At 35.8% G+C, this 25414-nt stretch overlaps 1 protein-coding gene across 1 annotated transcript in view; it reads right to left on the reverse strand.

Annotated features, from left to right (window-relative positions):
- Positions 1–25414, reverse strand: part of Poxn (Pox neuro) — an 83796-nt gene that overhangs the window by 34615 nt on the left and 23767 nt on the right. The window contains exon 2 of the mRNA XM_067777999.1: positions 12966–13622. Coding sequence (XP_067634100.1) covers positions 12966–12978 — 13 coding nt within the window. The 5' untranslated portion in view covers positions 12979–13622. The remainder of the gene's footprint in view (positions 1–12965; positions 13623–25414) is intronic.

Below are 25414 nucleotides of genomic sequence, written 5' to 3' on the forward strand. Positions count from 1 at the left end.
AAGGGGCATATGATCCACCGTCTCCGCTGATCGATCACAAAAGCGGTATGTGTTGTTCGATAGTATGCTCAGCTTCTGCATGTGGCTGTTCAGTCTGCAGTGTACTGTAAGAATAGCTGTTAGGATTCTTAGGTTATCTTTCAATAACCGATTAATGACCTATATCGAGTTGTCCTGTAACCCCCTAACAGTAACTAAGATTGCCACAGGCCTGGCATATTTCGCCAGTGATCTTCCCTCTTTTCCCTCTGTTCTACTTATAAATGCCCCCTAATTTCCTGCGGGCCTACTGGCAGGAACGGCCCAGGACGAATGGGTCGTGTCGTTGCTGCTTCTCTGGCCAGTCTATGCGCCTGCTAATTACCCTCACCTTCCCCGTGGCCAACAGTAGTTCGTTGTACCTTTTCTCAAAAACTATCTGCCTGAAGATATCATCCCTCGGGAGTTAAGAGATTGGGATTTTCTCCCTCAATTCCTCCATGCTTCGTGATGATATTATTTTACCTTTGCCCGAGCCCTCCTTGGCGATATTCAGGAGGGTTCACTTGGCTGAGTGCTCTATCGATATAAGCAGCGGGGTTATATCGAGTATAGTTACCAGCGCTGTTGTAGGACATGTGCGCATAGCTCCCGTGATGCACACACATGCCAGTCGCTGAAGTTTTGACAGTGCTTGTCTCGTCGTTTCCCGAGTTGTTCTCGATGCCCAGGCTATCGAGCCATATCTTATCATAGGTTTTACTATCATGGTATACATCCATCTTAGTACATGTGGGCTACAGCCCCATGATTTGCTAGACGTTTGCATATCATGATAAATTTCGTGGCATTAGTTTTGATGGAGTCGAAGTGTTGTTTCCAGAGGAGGAAACAAGTTATTTGTCTACTGTATGTGGACTTTTGTCAACGTTGTTTTTACGTTTCTTTCGCTGTATAACCCTATTAGCAATCAAATAGGAGCAATCTAATTTGTCTGTATCTCAATATAAATAGTATTTTAGGGAACAAAGCAGAATTAGAAAGACTGATTGAAATTAAAAATCCAGCTGTAATACTGTGTGCTGAAACTTGTACCACAAATTTAATAACGAATCAGGAGTTGAGCATACAAATTTATAACCTATTCAGATGTGTTTCACATAGTAGGCATACTGGTGGTGTTCTGGTGTATGTGCATGATTCCATCGAATATAGCATTAACTATAATAAAGCAATAGTTAAAAATATGTGGTGTATTTTTATTAAATTGAAGCATTTTAACCCAAAATGGCAAATCGGTGTGGTTTATCACTCATCGAGCACAAACGATGCTAATTTCATAAACTACTTACGTACCGTCTTAGGAAGTACTAGTGAGCTGTCTATAAATAACATTCTCGTAGGCGATTTTAATATTAATTTAAATAATATGTCAACATATAGCATACAATTAGTTGAACTTTTTAAATCATTCTGTATGTATCAAACAATTGATTTTGATACTCGTATAACCGATGTATCCAAAACAAAAATTGATTTACTTTTTTCGAATACTAAAGACATAGTGTGTGAAAAGTTAGATGATCACCAAATTTCCGATCATGAAACAATACAATTTAAGGTAAAAATAAACCTTAAATTTAGAATGAGGAGCCCTATAAAAAATTACGTCATGGAAGTACTGTAATATTGAATCACTTACAAATCAATTGCGCATATGTGATTTTAGCAATTTTGACAGAGTAAGTTTGGATAATAAAGTTTCAATCATTAATACCAATATTTTGAGTGTTATGCAAAATCTAACTTATGAAAAAGTTGTTCAATTAAAACTAATGAATAAATGGTATGACAATGAGTTAGCCAATGTGAATAAATACAAATTTGAACTGTATAAACTGGCGCAATTTTCAGGAGAATGGGATGAGTACAGAAACATAAAAACAAAAATACAAAGAAATTAAACACATGGAACATAAAATAAATAGCAATAGCCATGATAGTAAAAAGATGTGGAAACATTTGAAACCGGAAATAAGTATGGGAAAGGAAACTTCATCAATAAAGAAAATAGTAATAAATGGATTAATATATGATAATGAATCGCAAATTGCCAACAATTTAAATAAATATTTTGTGGATAGCATTCAAGAGATTTATAGCAATATAGAAGTATTTGATAGAGATGCCAATATACCTAGTCTAACTAATTGTGTTTTTAAATTTGACCAAGTTAGCACGGATGACGTCGTAAAAATTGTCAGTAAGTTTAAAGCCAAAGGAGGTGGAAAAAAATTGTTATCAGATGGTGTTGTGAAAGATGTAATACAATATTTAGGTTTTTTCTATGCTCAAATTATAAATGAAAGTTTAAGCAGTGGCATATTTCCAATCATTTGGAAAACCTGGACTATAGTCACAATAGAAAAAGTTGCAAATACTATTAAAGCAGAGGAGCTGAGACCAATAAATACTTTGGCCAGTGATGAGAAAATTTTAGAGCTGGTGGTTAAAAATCAATTAGTTCAATATCTAGAAAATAATAAGATACCTATACGACAACAGTCAGGATTTCGACAGAATCATTCTTGCGAAACAGCTTTAAATATGATTATAGCTGAATAGAAAGAAGAACTTAATAACAAAAAGTCGATCATTGCAGTTTTCATTGATCTCAAAAGAGCCTTTGAAACTATTGATCAGAAAATATTATTAGAAAAATTATCAAGCATTGGTATTAAAGATATTGAATTAGATTGGTTTGATAATTTCTTAACAAATCGTAAGCAATGAACAATAATTGGTTCAGCATTATCGGACGAAGTTGACGTTAAGTTTGGTTTACCCCAAGGCTCTGTGCTAGCCCCAATTTTATTTAACATTTATATTAATGATATTAAGTCTATATTGAAATTCAGTACCATAAAACTATTTGCGGATGATGCACTAATTTCCATAAATGGTAGTAATGAACATGAAATAAGAGAAAAACTACAAAGTGATTTAGATGCTCTCTATATTTGGATGTGTGATAACATACTAAAAATCAATATTGAAAAAATTAAACACATGGTAATAACTAGGAAGAATTCTGCTCATTTTGAAACTATTAAAATAAATAATACTAAAATTGAAAAAGTGCAGAGGATTAAATATCTCGGCATTCAAATAGACTGCAAACTAAAATTTGATGGCCATGTTGATTATATAACTGGTAAAATAGCTAAAAAAATATATTTCATTCAAAGAACCTGTAAAAACTTAAGTAGTTATTATAAAGCAAAAGTATATAGGTCCATTATTGAGCCATACTTCATATATTGTTTTACTATTTTCTTTATCTTGAAGGATTCGCAAATCGATAAACTACAAAAAAAAAACAGAATAAAGCTATGCGCTTTATATTAGATAAACTTTTTGATACCCCCATTAAAGATGTGCTACAAAATTTGAATTGGATGAGCGTAAAACAGCAAATATTTTTCCACAGTATGAAGTTTATATACAACATAAAAACCGGAAATTTGCCTGATTATCTAAAAACAAGTATTAAATTTAACTGCGAGATTCATGACAGAAATACGAGGCAGAGAAATGATTTGAAATTACCTAAATACAAAACGGAATCTGAAAAAAATAGTCTTTTTTACAAAGGGTTAAAATGCTTCAACGAATTACCTAAAAATATTAAGCATTGTGATAATAACTTATTTAAGAAAAGATTATAAGCTCACGCGAAATCAATGAATATAAAATAAATATTAGAATTCGAATGAATTTGTGTTACATGTTTCAAATTCAAATACATGTTTCAAATTCAAATTCATGTTTCAAATTCAAATACTAATTTAAGTTCAATTTCGTACATAGTACATATTGTTAATTAATGCAATAATGCTTTTAGGTGTTGATCTAGGCTCTAAGAGTCGTAATAAATAAATAAATATAAATATAAATATATTCATTATTAGGACGGCAGTATAGTAACAGACGACTTTAAAAAGGATCTAGCAAGTGAAGTTATAGATACAAGAATATTCGACCTCTTATGGCAACTAGTTTCAGCTTAGATTTGAGGTAGTTGGTCTCAACTATTTAAGCTATTAATAGCCGTGTTTTTTAACACGCGCGTATACGTTTCGTTTACGCGTGTTAAAAAACGCCTATCTTCGCTTAGATAATGCTTAGGAGACCCATCTAGCGGCTGTGGTTAAACAACTAGCTACAGCAACAGGGTGTATCGTAAAACGGAGACGCAACCCTCTGATGGCCATAGGGTATAACATATGGCTGAATCAGTTGCGATGAATTGTGGACACACATAGAATACATAGAATTAGTGCAGAGGGTGAAACAAAGACACATATTTCAGTTACATCTGAGTATAATGCGTATTGAAATTTAGTAGGACAAAATTTATGCGCAGCAATTTCAGAGGTGTATTTATAGTTTGTCGACTAGCAGTCAATATAAAGTTTAAGCGTAAACGGATATACGCGTGTTAAAAAACACGGCTAATGGCGTGCAAACGGGGTGTGATAGTTTGGTGTGAAGTAACTTAAATATTTCCTGTCGTAATTTTTGCGCGCGCATATTGAGTTCCTATTTGTGGTTTATGTACGCTATGGAGAACGCCAATAAGATATATGTCCAGAAAGAAGATGAGAAATGAGTACCTGCTGGTTTATTTTCATTTTGTTTTGTAAGGTCATAAAAATATGCATTTGAGCAATTTTTCAAAGCTCTACCAATGTTAGTGAATGTAGCGCATTCGAGTACAAGTATCGTAATATTGTTTCTGTATATTTCGTTAAATGTACAGATACCCATTTATTATCGAAAAACTAAACGCAACACGCAAAACTGACTTTTTCGCCCCTCACTGTTTAGTTTAACTGAACCAAACAAGTTCGCGCGATTTTATAGCGCTAAAGTGAATGACTGACATCATACGCTCATTGTATATTGACCATTGGATGTGCAGCTCAGCGCATGCGCACACCTTACTTTACGCTGAAGCTAAAGTTTTATTACTTGCATCAACTCACCAGCGAACGCGTACGATCTATGATGATCGCGGCATGATCACATTTTTATTGTTGTTCGGGGTACATTGACTTGCTAAAACAGAGCTAGCTCCTTAAAAACAACAACTTTAAAAAATAAATAAATAAATAAAAGGTACAACCAAAAAAAAATAAAATAAGAACAATGCTTTTAAATTCAACGGGAAACAACAACAAAACTCATAAACATCAGTTGGCGTAATAACATGACAAGAAGAATGCCTTTTAGCATCAATAAAACTAATAACCGTGAAAGCAAATTTTCGAGGGGTTGGTTTTAAGGTTTTGCGTATCCCATTTGTTTTTGAAATTCACAAAAAAAAAGTATCGATTAATGTTTTCGAAATTCGCAGATATTAAAGAAATATTAAATTAGCACCTTGCCAACTGATGGGTGTGCAGCTACTACTAAGCTGGAAAAGCAACGTTTAAGGGTGGGAGAGGGGATGGATTTAATTATTTTTGCAATTATCGATTTCGTAAATTTCGAAAAATTTCAATAAGCCTTTCTTTTAAAATTTTTTCTTTCATTTCAGCAACGTCAAAACATGTTTGATGTGTAAACAAACACCTTTGCTCACGGTTTGGGGGAGTTCAAGTCGTAAGCACAATGTTACCGATGAGTTATCGGTATGTTATTGACGAAATATGGTCGATAAAAAATCGATCATTTTTTGATAACAATTCTATTACTTTTTGTAAAATATCGATAGCTTTTTGAAAATAAATCGATTAAAATCAATGAAAAATCGATAACATTTTGATGATAAATCGATCACCTTTTGATAACGCATCGATAGTTTTTCGCTAAACAATCGCCAAATTTTTATAGTATGTCGGTTATTTTTCGATAACTAACATCTACAATACTAGTTATAGATAGCAGGTTTATAATATATCGATTACAAATTGACAACTCATCATACAACCAGTGTGGCACGGATCTAAAATTACCCACCAAAACGATATACTAGCAGCCTACTCTTTTGCTGCTATACGAATAGCATCGAACGGTGACTGATGCCGCAATCCATGTTTTATCCCGGAACATCCCATAGGATAGAGGAGGAACCTTTCTGTCCTAACTATCCCACCGAAATGGAAAATGCAGAACAAGTTATGTTTCATTGCCCTCGTTTTCACGGCGAAAGACTTTCTGTATACAGAGTTTTGTTGAGTAGCCTTCCATTTGCCCAACATTTAGAAAAATAGATTGCTGTACTGCTGTGAGCAAGACGGCCTTTCCAGTTATGACGCGCTTGATGCATGCATACTGATAGGGAGCGCAGATAAATGCGCGTGCGAAGCTGTAGCGACTAAGTCGCCTTTCCCCTTAACGTTATGCCTAACGGCGGTCCCACGGGGTGTGGACACATGAACAGGATAAACCTGGTTTCATTGGGCCACTTGAGGGCAGTGAGATGTGCCCGCGTCTAAGAAAAAAGTCTTAGTAGTATTTATAAAGTAATTTAAATGGTTATAAAGGGAGGTTTAATGGTGTTTTTTTATGGTATTAAAACGGCTCACGTATACAAGCATCCGTGCGCCTCCGGGATAGCCACTTCCACTCAGACTAGCTTTACTTATTTCAGAAGTCTGCAAAAAAACAAATGATCATTCCAGCCTATCAATTGATTAGGCTCAGAGCGAATTATCTTCTAATATGTAAACCACTCTCTGTAATGCTTAGCTTCACTGGTGATTCAAAGTAATTCAAGACGATTTACGAACAGTTAGAATAAAATTAAAGATTTTGTTACTGTAAACGATAACAAATTTTACTATCACTAAATAAATTTGGGATGCAATGTCAGTCTTAAATTTCCGTTCCAAATCAATGGCAAAATTAGATGTGGGACTGCTTACATACAAGAACAACTACATAGCACAACAAATACGTTGTTTGGTTTTTCAAGTATATTTCTTTTATTTTGTTCCCCCTTTAAGTGCAGCAGCGAAGTCAGTGGGCAGCAACTGCCAATTATCACATTAACTCTTTCATAGCCGAAAACGATGCATAGCATATGAAAGAGTTAAGACACGAACTTGTTTTCGAAAAAATCAATTATTTGTTGTAATACGATTTTGCATGGGGAATTGAAAATACATAATTGCAGTTTGAGTTGGATGGGTTTAATTGAATTCCCAATTTATTTGTTAACAATTTAATAAATTAATGAACTGGGTCAATCAATTAGTTTTTGAAATCAAAAGATGATAGAAAAACAAAAATAAGAGGAACAAACTATTTTATGCCGCACGTAATATTATTGGTCTTAGCCTAATTCTGTATGTAGATTAGGGTAGGCCGCAAAAATTATTATTTTTTTTTTTTTTGTAATGGAGGGAATTCAAAAGTATGCATCGTAGAGCGGGTACGGAAGGCCTGCATCGCCTTCTATGCCTGCAAATCAATGTTTGGTAAGAAATGGGGACTCAAGCCAAGCATGGTACTTTGGATGTACGAGGCGGTGGTGCGACCGGTGCTTACCTATGGTTCCATAGTCTGTTGGGAAGCCCTAAGTAAGAGCTACAATCTTACCAGCCTACAAAAAGTCCAGCGCACTGCGTGCGTTGTTGCCATAGGGGCCGGACGCACTTGCCCCACAGCTGCTTTAGACCCAATTTTGCACCTGCTTCGGATCGACTTGCATATACTTTGTACATCGTCACAAACCGCACTGAGACTCAGAGAGTCTGGGTGTTGGAAGGATACTCAGCAAAAGCATAGTAGTATCCTAAAGAAACTTTCGGATGGTACATGTAGTACCGAGACAGATTACTGCTCGCAAACTGAAGTTTGAGTACGGTTGTAATACCGTCATACCAAGCAGGAACGAGTGGAAGAGAAACCCGGGCATAAGGGCCGACGACATCCAAACCTACACTGAAGGCTCCAAGGTGGAATCGGGATTGGGGGCCTGAGTGTTCTCTGAGTCCCTAGATTTGTCTGCATCATTCAGACTCCCATCACACTGCAGCGTGTTTTAAGCAGAAATCCTCGCTATTTGGCAAGCCTGCAAATCAGTGAAGGGCTTGAATATAGCTGATCAAATTTGCATCCTGTCGTATAGCCAGGCAGCGATAAAAGCAATTTCCTCGCCACACATTAACTCAAAATTAGTGTGGGCTTGTAAGCGACTCATATCTCAGTTATCCACCAATCTAGAACTACGCGTTATCTGCGTCCCGGGTCATAGGGGGATAGAGGGTAACGAGAAGGCCGACGAGCTAGGGGCTTATCGTAGATGAACGAGGAAATAACCAATGTCGAAGTAGGCATACCCTTAGCAGTAGCCAAGGGGAATATGCAAAGCTTCTACTTGAAGAAAGCAATAACAAAGTGGAATAACATCACCACCTGTGCGATATTAAAATCCATTTGGCCAAACTATGATGGAAAGAGGACGAGAAGTCTTCTGAACAAATCCAGGGATAACACACGCAAACTGATAGCAGTCAGCACCAGTCATTGGGCAGTAGGTACGCATGCGGAAAAGTTGGGCATTCCGTATAACGAGTACTGCCGAAGCTGCAAAGATCCAAATGACAGGGAGACAGTAGAACACTTTAAGTGTAAATGCCCGGCTCTAGCTAGAGCCCGGCTAAGGTTCCTTGGAACCCCGTTTCTAGAAGATCTCAGAGGGTTATCTGTGATAGCAATCTCGAATATTCTTAATTTTATCAACAACTCTGGCTGGTTGTAATAAATTGACCATAACATTCCGTAGGTTTTTGAGCGAGTTACATGGCATCAAAACGGCTTTAAATAGCTACTTGGGCGACCAGGGTGGCAGCCATTTCACCTACCTACCTACCTTTGTGTAATGAAAATATTCGTCAGGATATCCAAAAATACTCACTTACTTAATTGGCGCTTAACCGTTTAAAAGGTTATGGCCGTCCAAATAAGCGCACCAGTCGCTTCTTTGCTAGGTTAACTGGCGTCTGCTGGTCACACTAAGGCAGTTTAAATCACTTCCACCTGGTCATTCCAGCGAAGTGGCGGGTTCCGATAAAAATACTTTCTTATCCGCAGCGTCATCTTTCATTCATAACATGGCATAGCCAGCGTAGCAGCTGTGTTTTCATTTGCTGGACTATATTGGTGTCTGCACGAAGCTCTTGCAGCTTGTCGTTAAACCTGCTTGGTACAGGTCCATAAACCTTTCGAAGAACTTTGTTCTCTAAGACTCTCAGAGCCGCCTTATCTGATATTTTCATGGTCCACGCTACTGCAACATATAGAAGGACGGGCACGATAAGTGATTTGAAGAGCATGATTTTCGTTTTTCAAGAGAGAAATTGTGAGAGTATTGTCCGAAAGATTGAAACCTGTCGTGAGTAGGCTGATTGAAGTTTATCAGTGTCGCTTCAGACTTGGTAAATCTACCGTAAATCAGATGTTCACCAAGCGCCAAACCTTGGGAAAATCCCGCGAAATAAGAATTACCACCCATCACCTCTTCGTCGATTTTAAAGCCGCCTTTGAGAGATAAAAAAGCATATATGCCGCATCCAAAACACAGCCTTTTAATATTTTGGACTTTTATTTTAACTAGTATCGCCTGTGGTCGAAATTCGACCAACTCTTATTTTTTTTCAACTCAGTGTATGCATCCAGTGTTGGGGGTAGTGAAATAATGCGTTAATAGTTAAGCAGTGAGCGGAAATATAGCAAACTGGTCTAACTTACTTAAATTTTTCATTAAGACATTGTAATTTTTATTGTATTTTCTTAAATTTTCTACAAAATTTTCAAATGTAATTATAACCTTTTGGTATGGAGCTCCTTAAACAAAAATATAAAAAATATGCAAAATCAAAAGAAATTGACATAGAATTAAGGTGAAATTACTTGACATTAAATTGAAAAATAGGTTTTTCCACACCACCCGGGAGGTCCCCGTTGGGGCGCTACCGAAGCTAGTTTTGTGTGCTCGGTTCCCCAGTATGCTTATATCTCCCATATTACTCTCCCATTTACTTCAATAGTGTCATAATTCAAAAACACGAACTTTTTGTTAAAAACGAAGAAATGTGCTTAAGGAATTTAGCCTATTTCACGCCCCCCATTAGGTATGCAATTGGCGCTTTACCGAGTTTAATTTTGTATAAATACATATGTAGTATGTACATAAGTGTGACACAAAACGAAAATTTCGAATAGAATAGAGGATACATTCATAAAAAATAAAAATATAAAAAAATTATGTAATGAGAAAGAAGGCAGAGTTTACTAAAAAAATTTAAAAGAAAGAAAAAAAAAAAAGTATTTAAAGTGCGAAAAAATTAAGTGATGTGAATAAACAGTTCCATATAAAAACGCAATAAGTGCACTTGGACCTTTTTCCGGGTTTTAATGTTATCATTGTGGAAATATGAAGATTCTAATATTCGGATATTTAATGTTGGGATTCCCATTGAGATCTATGTACGTAATTAATTTGTATTAAATTTGTAAACATTCAAATTCATGAAATGGAGATGAATATATATGACGATATCTACCATAAAATATCGTCTGTGAACAATATAATACTAAGATATAACAAAACAGAATAAATTAGGATGAAAAGAAAAAGAAACAAAAACATTGAAATTATTCACGCAAACATATTTACTAAAATAAAATTGATTTCATAATTTTAAGCGACATAAAAAAATTTGGATTATGGGATCTAAGCATCCGATTAATGGGCATATAATCAAACAAAGTTAGCCTAATAATAAATATAGTGGGTAATATATTGCCTATGCAATATTTCGAGCTAAAATCGAAAACTTTTTTGGGTCGTTTTTTTCGTTTAATATACAACGTGAAATTTTCCGATTCAATCAAGTTGCATTTAAATAATAATAAACTAAGTTGAAATAAAAGATAATATAATAAAATAAAATAAGAAATATCAAAATAAATTAGAATAAAAGACAATATCCAAATTTTAATGTAATATCTTTGTAGCAAATTTATTTATTTTTTGTTCACTATAAGACGTGCTATATCTAAAATGAGCATAAGATCTGGAAATGCAAAAAACATTTGGGTCAAATTTGCAATTAATTGTTATAAAAAAATAAATTTTGTGAGTTTGAACAAAAGTTGACTCATTATTTCTGATTTATTTTTTTTAAATCACCTAAAATGAAAAACAAAGAATCTGTTAAATAAAGACCTATGCTTTTACGTGTAAGTAAAATTTGTCCAAAAAAGTAGGCCGGTTAAGTTATTACTTCTCTTTAAAGTTTTTTTGTGCGCTAACAATTATTTTAGAACAATTTTTTACAGATTTTGGTACAAACCAATATATGTAATTGGAAACAATGGTAAACAATATTTTATTTCAATACAAAATGAGCGAAGCAGTACAAATATATACATATGTAGAGATGAAACATTTAAGCAACGGAACAATTGAGAATTTGGAGCTATGTACTCGGGGGGGTTTGTGAACATAATGCGTCCTAAAGATGGCAATATCGATAGTTGCACAGATTTTCGAATTTACAAAAAACTTTTTCTATTAATTATAAACAAATAGAGTAATATTTGTTAACAAAAATAGTCCTATGCACTGCGGCAGATCAATACGAATCGATTTATATAACTTTTATATGATTTTACGTATGCTAAGTATGCGAAACAGCCTGTCAATTGATTGTATGGAAATTTTGTTAGCGTATTAATATATGGATGCTAAGAGGAGCTTAATTGCAAGTTTAGTGCTTCCATATGAGCAGAAAGAGAGTGTCATACAATTTGAGGTTGAAATTCGAACTTGAAATACTACAATATGCATAAATACATATGTACACAAACCTTGCAGACCTTTTTCGTAGACCATTAAGCTTCCTATGAGAATTTGTATAGCAAGATATTCGGGTGCTAAAAATTTGAGTTCTGATACACTTTTTATAAAATTTTTTTAATTCCCTATACGATCTATATGAAAAGACTGAAGTCGCGCTGAGCTAAAATTTTTGCCGGCTAGCTTTTTTGATGTCCTGAACAATATTTTCATTAGTTTCGACTTACAAAATTCTGAAAAACTAAATCCCGAAACACATAATTCCGACACGACCAAATTCCAACAATTCATAATCCTGACACGATCAAACCCCGTCAATTGACAGTCCCAAAAGAACCAAATCCCGACAATTCGTATTTCCAACACGACCAAATCCAAATATCATCTAAATTGAGAAATGACACATGACTTTATACAAGAAGATGCACATAATTGGTCTTGTGCTATTATTTTAGACATTTCTGCACTATCTCAACCAACACAGGGCAAGCGATCCACAGTATTTCTGCGCAAGAGACCTTTCTGCGTTGGCATAATGTGTAAAAACGAAATTTTAGTAAATTTGCTTGGACTGTGTGTTGTCGGAATTAGCAGTTGTTGGGATATTGTCTAGCAGGGATTTCATTATGTCAGGAAGTTGTTATGTCTGGACAGTGTCTTGTCGGGATGTCTGTAAATTGTTGGGCTTATATTGACTGTTGAGTAAAATGTCACCGTATCTCGGCTGCCGTCTTAAAAAAGTCCTATTTCAGAAAACGTTTGAATAACGTCCTATTTCAGAATGTGTTTCAAATACGCCCTATCTCAGAATTCGTTTCAAGATCGCCCAATTTCAGATTTTGTTTCGAAAATACTCTATATGAGTTCAAATTCAATATATATTTTGATATTAGCTAAGCTGTTTATAAAAAAAAAAAAAAAATTGAGATAGGGCGTTTTCTAAACGGCAGCTGAGAGAGGGTGATATTTTACTGTCACTATTGTTGGTATTCTGAAAGCCGGGACTATGAGGTGCACCATTTTCACAAAACTAAAAGAAACGTTTTTTGTTGGACCACCCTAATATGCACACATATCTTTGTGTTTGTTACTAAAATGATTCGAAATTTACCTGTATGCGGCATATTTCGCGTATTAATGCCCAATGGTATTTCCGCCCAGCGACTAATATTGCCAACAGCACCACCACCACTAAAACCAGCACCTGTACCAACAATAGCGGCGCTGCTTGAGCCACGACGTCCACGCCTTTGCACTGCTGCTTGCGTCAATGTGTCGCTGCAGCTGTTGGACAGCAACGTTTCCAGCGTTGAAGTAATTCAATCTCGGCTTATTTAGCCTTCAAAAATCGCTTCTCTCTTTCCGCTCTACTTCGTCAAAGTAGTTAGTTCTGCTTTTAATGTCTGCTTATCGGTACGCTTTTATCGCACGCGTAATAAAATTAGAGCTGATTCATTATTTTTCGACTTCTTTTTGTTTTCTTGTTGTTTGTTTTAAACTACTAAATATCTTATTTTTTATTACCACATGGCGTCGTTTTAAAACAAATCCAAGTTATCAAACATTGGTAGATGCTCCCAGCTTCTGACGTAGTGAAGACTTCAAGTGGCATATCAGTCACTAAACGATGAGTTTTCATAGAGATTCACTCTTGATTGAGGCGACATTGTGTCAAGAAATATTTTCTTTCTTAGTTCTTAGTATCTTTTGTTTTCAGTTTGTTGTAGTATTTAACACTTTTATGCTTTCTCCGAATTCATTAAATGAGCTGTAATTAGAGGTTTGAATGTAAGTTAGACATTTTAAAGATCGAATAAGTAGTCAAAGAAAATCATTTCATGCGTAGCCTAGCCTTTTAGAACCTCACCCTGTACTTATAAGCACTTTTCTATTTTTTTGTTGTTATAAATAAGAATTAAGTTCAATTTGGGACTAAGCATCACATCTAGGAAGCTTTCATTTGGGAAACGTGTTTCTCTTTGAATTTCAACAAAGGAATATCTGATGCTTAGTGGATTTCGATTCAAATACGGTTTCAAAGCCCAAAATTAATGATGAGATAATATGCTATATGATAATAAGGCCAACAGCCATAAAGTCAATTGACTTTATGACCACTTCAAATGTCCAAAAAGTAGATTGAACCTATATCCGTATGAAATGGTCACAACATCAAATTTGTAAAGGTTACAATGTCAATTATATTAAATCGTTTTAAACCTGGTCGTTACAATGGAGTTGGGGTCGCCCCCTTCCTCTGCTTCCATTGGCGGATACCGGCAGCCAGCGTAGCCGCTGTGTTTTAATTAGCTTGACTAAGTTGATATCTGCTTAGAGCTGGTATAGCTCATCATTAAATTTTCTTCGGTATTCACCGTTGCAAATGCGCAGAGCTCTGCAAATCTTTCGAAGAATTGTTCTCTCGAACACTCCCAGCGCCTCCTCATCTGATGTTGTCCTGATCATATAGCAGGATGGGTACGATAAGTGAATTGTAGAGCATGATTTATGTTTGACGAGAGAGTTCTCGATTGCCTGCCTAGTCCGAAGTAGCATTTAATAGCAAGAGTGATTTTTGGCTGGATTTTAAAGGCACATATGCGCTGACTCTGTGGTCGATGCCAACAGGTATTTCGTTTTGTCCTCGTTCACCATCAAGCCCATCTTTACCGCTTCTTTTTCCAGTTTTTAGTAAGCAGAACTTACGACGCGGTTGTTCAGGTCGATGATAAAAATGTCGAGAGCATACGCCAGTTATTGCACGCTTTTGTAGAATATTGTTCCAGAGCGACTAAGTTTTGCAGCTTGTATAATCTTCTCCAGCATCAAGTTAACGAAATTACACGATAGGGGTTATCCTGACTGATACCGTGCTTAGTTTCGAATGGCTCGGAGAGGTCCTTCCCAATTCTGGCTGAGCTGATGGTGTTGCTCAACGTCATTTTGCACAGCCGTATAAGTTTTGCGGGAAACCACATTCAGACATAGCGGTATATAGTCAGCTCCTTTACGTGCTGTCGAAGGCGGCTTTGAAATCGACGAAGGAGGTGATGTGTGTCGATTTTTTTTTTTCGAAAGTTTTTCCAAGATTTGGCGCATGGTGAAAGTCTGATCGATGGTAGATTTGCCAGGTGTGCAGGCGCACTGATAAGGTCCAATCACCCGATTCACGGTGGGCTTCAATCTTTCGCGCAATACACCTGACAGAACCTTATATGCGATATTAAGAAGGCTGATTCCGCGATAGCTGTTGCAGTTTGCAGCATCCCTCTTCTTGTGGACTGGGCAAAGAACACTTAGATCCCAATCATCTGGCATGCACTCGTCGGCTCATATTTTGCGAAGAAGCTGGTGCATGCACCTTACCAACTCCTCGCCGCCGTATCGGAATAGCTCCGCAGGCAATTCATCAGCGTCCGGGGACTTTTTGTAATTATTTTTCAAGTCTTTAGTCTTTATTTTATTGCCTATTATTTATCATTCTATTTAGTTCATTTAGTGACTCATTGTTACAAGAACTCTTTCCTGACAATTTGTTACAATCTAAGTCCTCAATACATAATCCCTCCTAAGAATTTACTCGACTCTGCGCCACGTATGCTTGTCCCTCCTACAACTCCAAAATATTTTGATGTCACTTCTACCGGACTGTATGTAATATTTGTTCCAAACATGGACAAAATCGGACTACAAATAGGATTTTTTTGAATACCTCGATCTTTGCGCCACCTAGCGGCGATTTTTTTCATAGGTCGCTTTCTATTCTTGTATGTATTATGTGTTCCAAATATGAGCCAAATCGGACCACAAATGCGATTTTTGTGAATATCTCGATCCTTGCGCCACCTAGCGGCGATTTTTTTCTTATTATTGCATTGTCATCGGGTTCTGAACTATATTCCAAGTTTCAAGCTTGTAGCTTATCGAAGTTACTTAAATTTCAATTACAAAAAAGTGCTGTCCAACCAGACTGTCAAGTCAACCTAAATAAAACCGTTCAAAAACCAGTAAGGTCTTTTTTATTAAAAAAAAAAAACACATTTATTTAAAGAGAATGGTAACGAATATTTTACTCAAAGTAAGCGCCCTCGCTAGCTACACATTTTGACCACCTCTCAGGCAATTTATGGATACCTCGCCGAAAAACGTCTTCGTTTATTGAAGCAAACCAGTCATCGAGCGCTGTTCGCTAAGTGCGTGCCCCATTGATGCAAATAAGTGAAAGTCGGATGGAGCCAAATATGGTGAGTAAGTAGGGTGGGATTGCGGTTGCCAGCTGTATGACTCAACCAATTCCCGAGTCTGTTTTCTTCGGTGTGATGGTGCATTATCATCGAGAAAAATAACTTTGTAATATCTAATTTCATATTCTGGGCGTTTTTGGCGCAGAGCATGGTTCAAATTGGCCAATTGTTGTTGGTAGCGTTAACCATTAACAGTTTCGCCTGGTTTTAGAAGCTCATACCAGATTACACCACGCTGATCCCAGAAAACACAGAGCATTGTCTTTTTTCCGAAGCGATTTGGTCTTGGGGACGATTGTGCTGGTTGATCAGGGTCCACATACGATCTCTTGCATTTGGGGTTCACGAAATGAATCCACTTTTCATCACCAGTAACGAACCGATTCAAAAACGACTTCCTTTTTTGTCTGGCGAGCAGCATTTCACATGTTGTCTTCCGGTTTTCCTGCTGCCGTCGTTCAGCTAATGTGGCACCCAACTTCCGGTTTTCATGATCTTTCCCATGGATTTCAAACATCTGGAAATGGTTGTCTGTGACACATTTAGTTGTTCTGCGAGCTGTTTTGCGTCTGACTATCGTCTTCATCCAGCAAAGCCTGCAATTCGACGTCCTCGAACAATTTCGGTGGTTTGCCGCGGTCAGCGTTTCTCACATCAAAATTACCACTTTTAAACTTGTTGAGCCACTCATTATACTGCGTACGACCAAGAACGTGCTCTCCGTAAGCTTGGACAAGCATTCGATGAGATTCTATCGCCGATTTACCCAAATGGAAGCGGAAAATTTATGCTCCCCGCAAATCGTTGTTTGAAGGTACGTATTTTGACATTTTCAAGAGCGAAAAAAACACGATGTTGTATAAAACTTGAAATGTTTGCTATTGGATATTGTTGACAGATCATAAGACGCCAACTAGCGCCAATGGTAAGTTTTGACTGTTCCTACAATTGTGCCTACTAACCGCTAGATGCCAATACCGGTTTCATATGCATACACCTGATTTAGTGAGTAGATGTATGTATTTGAGCGACTTTTTGGATACATATAAAAAAAGTAATTGATCGGTGATCCTCACACAATGTTCAACATTTCTTATTGTCTACATGAGATAGCTATGACAATGAATCTTTTATCTGAACAATATCTGCCGTATACGTAGTCATTTAGTGAAATTTGAATCCTCTTGCACTTGCAGTGAGACATATATATATATATATATATGTAAGGCGCGAAAACCTCCGAAGGGATCTAAGGCCGAGCTTCTCTTCCAATTTGCGTCGTGCTCCTCTTGATTTTCCCTACAAATTTGCCGGACGGGACCTACATGTTTAATGCCGACTCCGGACGGCATCTGCAAGGCAGATGAGTTTTCACTGAGAGCTTTTCATGGCAGAAATACACTCGGAGCGCTTGCCAGACACTGCCGAGGGGCGACCCCGCTTAGAAAAATTGTCTTCTAATTGAAAAACCTTATTTCTAAAATTTTGATGTTGCTTTGCCCAAGGTGTGAACCCAGGGCATACAGTGTGGTAGGCGGAGCACGCTAACATCACACCACGGTGGCCACTTGAAATGAGACAGGTATTGAGAAAAGCTTCTTATCTGAATAATCGGCTGTAAGGGATATATACTATATATACAACTGATCTATACGATTTTCTTATTCAACAAAATGTGGCGCATAAGTAAGCATTTGGATAAATTAGAAGCATATAACAGTTTAAATGGGAGAGGAAATACGATAAGCTTCTATGATGTATGGGGTATATAATATATATACCTACCATCCATCTCTACGATATTTTCAGACAACAATATGCGTCATATACGAAAGCATCTGGTAAAACTTCAAGCTCATATCTTATAAACTGGGGAAGGTATGACAGAAAGGACTATATTCTGAAAAATCGGTAGTTTGGGGGATATACGCTCTAGCGGTCCGATCCGTTCCGACAAATAACTAATCGGACACCTAAAAATAAACGATCGCCAAGTTTTATCAAGATATCTCAAAAATTGAGGGACTAGTTGGCATACAAACAGACAGACGGAGAGACGATCTTAGCTAAATCAAAGTAGATTGTCAAGCTGATCAATTTGGTATTCGTATTGGTGGGTTTATCCTTTTCTCCTTTGCGGACTTACAATTTTGAGATTTGTAACAAACTTAATATACCATTTCATTTCCACGAAAGGTAGAAAAATTTAACGGTTTAGTAATAACCGATAGGATCTAGAAATGATGTTCAAATTAAATAATAGTTTTTTCTCTGGTACATATGTATGTATGTGTGATGAATCTAGCGGTTCATTTAATTATTGACAAAATATTGTATAAAATATAAATTTTGTTAGTGTATGTTAAATATATTAGCAAATCGAAACTATGCAATCATAACACAAACCAAATTTACATACTAAATAAAACTGTCGAAAATGATAATAATAACTATTGAAAGCGTATAATCAAGATACCAACATCACTTAGACTGTTATTTGATTTGAATATTTTTATGCCAATTTTAATATTGTATTATTTGGTTTATGATCATTTTCAAATATTCAATTTATTCGGTATTTAAATGCACGCAAAATTAAGAAGTCAAAAATTTACATACACCAAAAAGATAAAAATGAAAAGCATACGTGAATGGGCGACTTCACAAGTTTATAAGCCGGCAAGATGAATCTTCATTGGTATTTACCAATCAAGCAGCATCCGTACACTTGCTCTTATGAACCATGAAAGCCAAAAAGGCTCGAGAATAAAAACTAATAATTCTGTGGTCACCAGCAAAAATCGCCTAAGTCCTATCTTTTTACATGGGACTTAGGCGATTATGTCTTATGACCATAGAATTCCGGTTCATACGTTGTTGTCTGCCCCTCTTTTTGTGCTACTCAAATTGTTAAACGATCACTACCCAAGCAGCAGACAGTTAAAAATTATATTTTAATTTAAATTATTATATGATTAAGCAGTTAATTTGTTTATACTTATTAGTATGCATAGCGCACCGAAAAAAATTATGTCGATATCTGTGAGAAAAGGGCGCTAAGCTCATACCAGTAGCTTTGTTACGGTCATAAGCGTTGAATCGTCGCGGTGCATTTAGATTAAGAAGAACAAGAAATGAAGATAAAAGAGACTGAAATCACCAAATCGTTTATGGTTACTAGTTAAAAAAAAATAAAATAAAATAATTTTAAGCACTTCCTTTATATAAATGGACAAAAATCAGCAAAAAATTTCTACTTATATAAAGACATATTCTTGCTAAACTTTGATTTTTAAATTTTTACATAGAAATTGCAAAAAAAAATATTTATGAGAAGTAAAAATATAAAAATGGAGCGCACATTACTTGGATTGGAAAGTTGGTAGGGAAGGATATATTAGTCAGTCAATTACGCTCCACCTTTATATTTTTACTTTTCATAAATATTTTTGCAATTTCTATGTCAAAATTTAAAAATCAAAGTTTAGCAAGAATATATCTTTATATAAGGAAACATTTTTCGCTGATTTTTGTCCATTTATATAAATGAAGTGCTTAACATTTTTTTATTTTATTTTTATTTCTCATTTTCTTATATTTTCTCGGTGTCTTAACCTATCTGTTAAGTTTTACGCTTGTAGAGAACTTACATAAAAATCAATCCTAAAATTTTCCCCCTTCCGTTTGATTTTTCTCAGTCGGTGCGCTCCCTAGCGAAACTTTTTGTATTGTGTCATCGGCTGTCATCGACCTCTGCATTAAACTCTAAAGTTTTAGCCTCTAGCTCATCGATAGATACTTAAAACTCTGTTTCAAATTTTCAAATTTTTCTCTAATTTTTTCGATCCGTGCGACACCTAACGGAATGTTTTTCTCCTTTTGTTCATTTGTCACGGTGTCTTAACCTGTCTCTGAGGTTTCATGTTTGTAGCTCAATGAGAAGTTTCTTTAAAGTCGATCTCAAAACAACAAATTTCCAAATTATTATCTAAATATTTCGATCCGTGCGCCACCTAACGGTATTTTTTCTCCTTTTCTTATATCCGGCGTCTTATCCTATCTGTGAAGGTTTACGGTTGTAGCTCAATGAGAACTTACATAAAAATTAATCTCAAAATTCCCTCCGTTTCGTACGATTTCCCTCCGTTTCCTACGATCTCATCCCGGGCGCCGCCTAGCGAATCTTTTTATATCGTGTCATCGGCTGGCATCAACCTCCGAATTAAGTTTGAAATTTCAAGCCTCTAGCTCATCGAGAAGTTACTTAAAAGCTGGTTTGAAAATTTTCAAATTCTTATGTATTTATTTCGATCCGTGTACCACCTAACGGGTTTTTATCCTTTTGTTGCATTGTCACGGTGTTCTAACCTATGTGTAAAGTTTCACGTTTGTAGCTCAATGAGAAATTACTTGAAAATCGATTGCAAGATTTGTATGAAAATCGCACAAATATTCAACGGACCTAATATAAAGGAAGTAATAAAGAAAGTAAAAAAATATTTGTCTCTAATATTTTAAACATTTCGCTTTCGAGTGAACTGACCCCGAATCTCTGCTAAGCGTTGCTTGCTTCATTAACGAAACATTTGTAATACTAGTTGTAGAACAGATATGCGTAACGCTAATTGCCGTACAAGATGACAAATCAATTAACTTAAAATCGCTCTTCATAGAAACATACATATGTATATAGAAACATGTCAACGACATTCATTGTAGATGAGGCTGTGTTGGTAAGAGTAAAATCATCGTATTGGTAGTGACTTGGTCGTTGATAAACGAGCAACGAGAAAAGACTTACACACGCATGTTTGCAAACACAAAAAAATACTTCATAAATATGATATACAAAATTAAATAAATATTGTTTTTATTGTTTATATATATAACAAAAAATTTAAAAAAATAAATAGGACATTAAACAGTTAAAATATTCTTCATATGAGCGTTTGTTTGCGAAATTTATTTTTCGAAATGCGCAAGTATACAACATCCTATTACGCTGTGGCCGATCTGCTTACTCAGCAACTAGTGTTGCACTATCCATTGTATCGATAGACCTACAGTTTTTTGTGACTATCGATAGTTTAAAATTGTTTATCTAGAGGGAAAAGAACTGTTTCCTAAATTTAATTAGCTATGAATTTTTTCCATTTTCTTGTATTGTCTTTGTTTGTTTTGTGCCTTCTATCCAGACCGAGGAATGATGCAATGAATTCCCAAAATATTTATAATTTCTAACTTTTGCTACTGGCGTCATAGATATTAGCTTTTAGATAAATGATAGCCAGACTATGCCAGGTCTCTAGGAGTATGCTGAGGACATCTTCGCTAGGAGATAAGTACTTTAATTTCACACCAAGCCTGTCAACAAACCGTCGAATAATATTGGTGCTTTATATAAGGTCCGATCTTATTGGTCTGCCTGGGAATGTTCATTGATATTCGTTGATGACTAGCTTAAAATAGTGGGTCTCCAAGTCTGCATCCGCAGCCGCTCTGGTAGAGGCATCCCCCGTTTCTCTCAGAGTGATGTTCTGACCAGTTTTCAACTTCGTCCCTTCGGTTCCACTTGTCTCCGGAAACCCTAAAAGCAACGCTAAGTGCAAAATCAGCCTGCCGAATATCTTTTTTCTTTGTTTGCTTTTTCTTAGGTACTGCGGACTAGTGATTCAACACAGATAATCTAAAATAAAAAGTATCGAAAACTATCTATAGCATATCAAGAGCCAATTGAATGCAATAGGCAAAGTATCACTAGCTGGCGACTTCTATTGTAGATCAGGGCAAAGTCCATGCTAGTTTAGTTATAAATACAGTATTATTTTTTCGGTATACTCCGGCAAGAGCTTGAGTTAAGCGCCAAGCTGAAGGTGGCCGTGCAACTTTATCGTCTTGCAAGGGAAGTGGGATGCGAAGCTTTCCAGTGATTCTAAGGTAAGATAACTTACCAAACACACGGATAGCCCAGCGGGGAATAAATCCCTGAACTTAATTTTTGTTTGATCGAGGATATGTGGGAGTCTCGACCTACCTTAGAATCGCTTCGGGCTATTTTCAGATTATAATCATTTTTATGCGGGCTCAAAACAGCATCCCTAGTCACGCAGATCTTTTAATCCATATAAGAACAACTGAACCGTAGAGGGTGGTAGGGAATTTGGGATTTCGCTAGTCCCCTGTGTGTTGCTACTGTACCGATGATTATCGAGCCAATTTTGCAAAAGCTGTACAGACTTACCACTTTCTGAGTATCGAGATCCTCCTGCTTGGAAGTGTTTTCTTATGTGATAACTTACTTACTTTCTTATGTGATAATCTTACTTTATTTGAGGATAAGTCGAACGATGATTTTTGCTGGGTGAATATGACTTGCTGAGTATAGAGATCTTCGAAGTGTTTTATTATGTGACAATTTAACTTATTTTACATTACTTTAGGATAAGCCGAACGATCCAGTGGAGAATACCATGAGCTGAGGAGGTAAGTGAAGGTAGGATTTCGATTTCGCGAAGCTGTTTGGTTTGAACGAACGATTCACTTTTTCCTTATTAAAACAAATTGATACAAAGATCATTTTTGTAAAAAATTATTAATATGCGTTCTCATAGCCTTGAGGTATTCTCGAGTAGTACTGGTAGGCATTTACAAACAAATAGTATACTAGACAGACTATCCCCATCAACAGAATGTATGAGTCTATAAAGAAAAGTTTAGAAACAGTTCTCTCGTTAAAACAATGGCGATTACTGAATAAAGTTAATAATGGCTTCGTTGGGATATAAGTGTTGTTGGAATGAATAAAGGCGCCCGGTCCCAGACTTATCAAGTATATCTTTGACAGCAGAGGCAAGAGAGGTACCCGTTGTGTTGGAAAATTAGATGAAAGTGAATGCTCTAGTTTTGAAAATTAGTCTGGTGTAACCATAGTAACCTTTTCAAGCCTTTTGGTTCCTGGTATAAACAAACTAATGTATAGTAAATAAGGAATATTTAGAGTAATTTTGTATAAATAAGGTGAAATATGAGAGTAAACAATCAATTGAAAGTTTGCGCGTAGGAGCTGTGTGAACAACGAATTTGTCTTATTATGTAGGCCTAGAAAGTTAATAAATGAATATGTATCCCTCAGAAAACCCAATATGAGAATTTGTTTATTATGCCTATCTCGTCATACAATACTGCGTAAACATGTCGGATAGAAACTGGTCTATAAAAATTCTAGCACAACTTGGCCCTTGGCTAGAAAAGTCCTTCAAAAATCCGTACAAATTTTATACATTTTTGGAACACTCTAATGTATTTTGTATAGCTTTAAAATAAGTTGTCAACATAAATTAAGCAAAGTCAAAGAACTAGAGGCTCACTTATGTTACTTTCTTTTGGAAAGGCAAAATTATGATACGAGCGACGTGATCCATGGGAAAAGTTGACACAAGTAACGACAGGTTGGAGCAACAACGGCTGCCCGCTTAGTTGCTAAGGTAGTATGACTGACCCTAATGGATACTGTAACTTTCATTGATCTGGTATTTAAACAATATTCAAATATTATTTATTATAAACTAAAGTCGGCTTAAACAAAGCAGAAAATAAGCAAATAAAAAAATATATCGCTTGTTATTGTTATTGTTATTTTTAGCGTTACAGGTAGGCACAGAAAGTGGTGAATTAATTAGCATTTCGCTCTTAATGAAGCTTTATTATTATTACTTCTTCTATGGTTTCTTTTATTTTGAAATATTAATATGTTTTAGATATTCACATTTAATATTACATCGGAATTGCAAATCGCTTCATTTATTTATTGCATTTTTTGTCGTACTTAAGTAACTAAAATTAATATAATTTTAGCTCTGATATTAAATAAATGGCAACTTTGTTTTGGATAGTTTAAACCAGGGACCAATTATAATAATTATTTTTTTTATTTTTTCGGCTCTAAAAATTCCGGGGTATTGAGATATTTCATTGAAATTTGATACACCACTTTCTGGTGAAACAAGAAGGACCCTGTATGAAAAAAAAATCGTTTCATATGAATGAGCCATTCCATAGGTATTGGGCTGGACTTTTATTTTGTCCTTAAAAAATAAAAGTCCGGCTTTAACTTTTACTTTTGGACCTATAAAATTAAAGTACGTTTTTAGTAATTTCTTACGTGATAAATAATTGAATTATATACTTTTTTAATTGGTTTAAAGTCTTTTACCATGAAACCAATTTTGCAAATCTTTAACTGCTACAACTTTTTCTCTTTTCATCAAACCAATCGAACATTAGAATTCAAATTTGTACTTAATTTTCAAAATGATGCCGCGTTTTCCTTACCATATTCCATCGCTGCGTATCTAACTATTTTCATTGCCTTAATTGCCCAAAGCAATTCCATTTGACCGATTGGCTGTAACAACAGCGTAACTCTAAGTGTTTCCAAGATTTTGTGGTCGTTTTTCTCGCCATTTTTAGCTACTCACTTTATCCTGTGTGTGTGTGAGTTCTCCTGTGTCAGTATAAAGAAAGAATATAATTAAGTTGAGTTTTGTCGCCACTCCACTAAAATGTGTCATAACGTTTAATGGGAACTTCTCGAAAAAAATACGATTTTTTCGGCAGCCACTATCGACTTAATTGGTAGTAGCGCCTAGCGATTCGTTTTATATCCTACTTAGGTTAACCGGAAAAATCAGTAGTCTCAACAAAACCAAAAAAACGTTAGCCTTTCTCATCCATTCATCGGTCTATTCGTCAGCCTGTTTGTCCGTGGGGTCATCATCACACGTTTTTATTTCGCAATAATTCTCATTTATATAAATGTGTCGTAATAAAATTCAACAAACTACATCTTCTGGCCGCGACTAATGCCCCTGTAAAAAATAAATATTGTTTCAAAAAGAAAGAAAATTCTGTGATAATTCAATCTTTATGCGATATTTCCGTCATTTATAAGGCAGAGGTCCAGCCTGATATATGATCAACTTCCTAAGGTTGACTTAAAAACCGCTCGAATCTTTTGAAAATCTTCGCATCGACTTCAAAAACTGTTGGGGTCTTGTAATATTTTTCATAACAATACTTTTTTTTTCAAAATAGAATTGCTCTAGACAAGAATACCAAAATCGGTTGACTAACATGCCCACTTTCTATATAAAAATGAAAACTACGCATATAAGACACACATACAAATTTGCGATCTGTATCTCAAACGGAGGCAGCGTTGAACCACCCATCGATCTTGATAATGTTCCACTCGCTCTTCACAATAATTGCTATTGGAGCATTTCACGGTTGGTACTGCACAAATTGCACGCAAAGC

This window comes from Eurosta solidaginis, chromosome 3 (assembly GCF_040869045.1).
Source record: "Eurosta solidaginis isolate ZX-2024a chromosome 3, ASM4086904v1, whole genome shotgun sequence".
NCBI classification, from domain to species: Eukaryota; Metazoa; Arthropoda; class Insecta; order Diptera; family Tephritidae; genus Eurosta; species Eurosta solidaginis.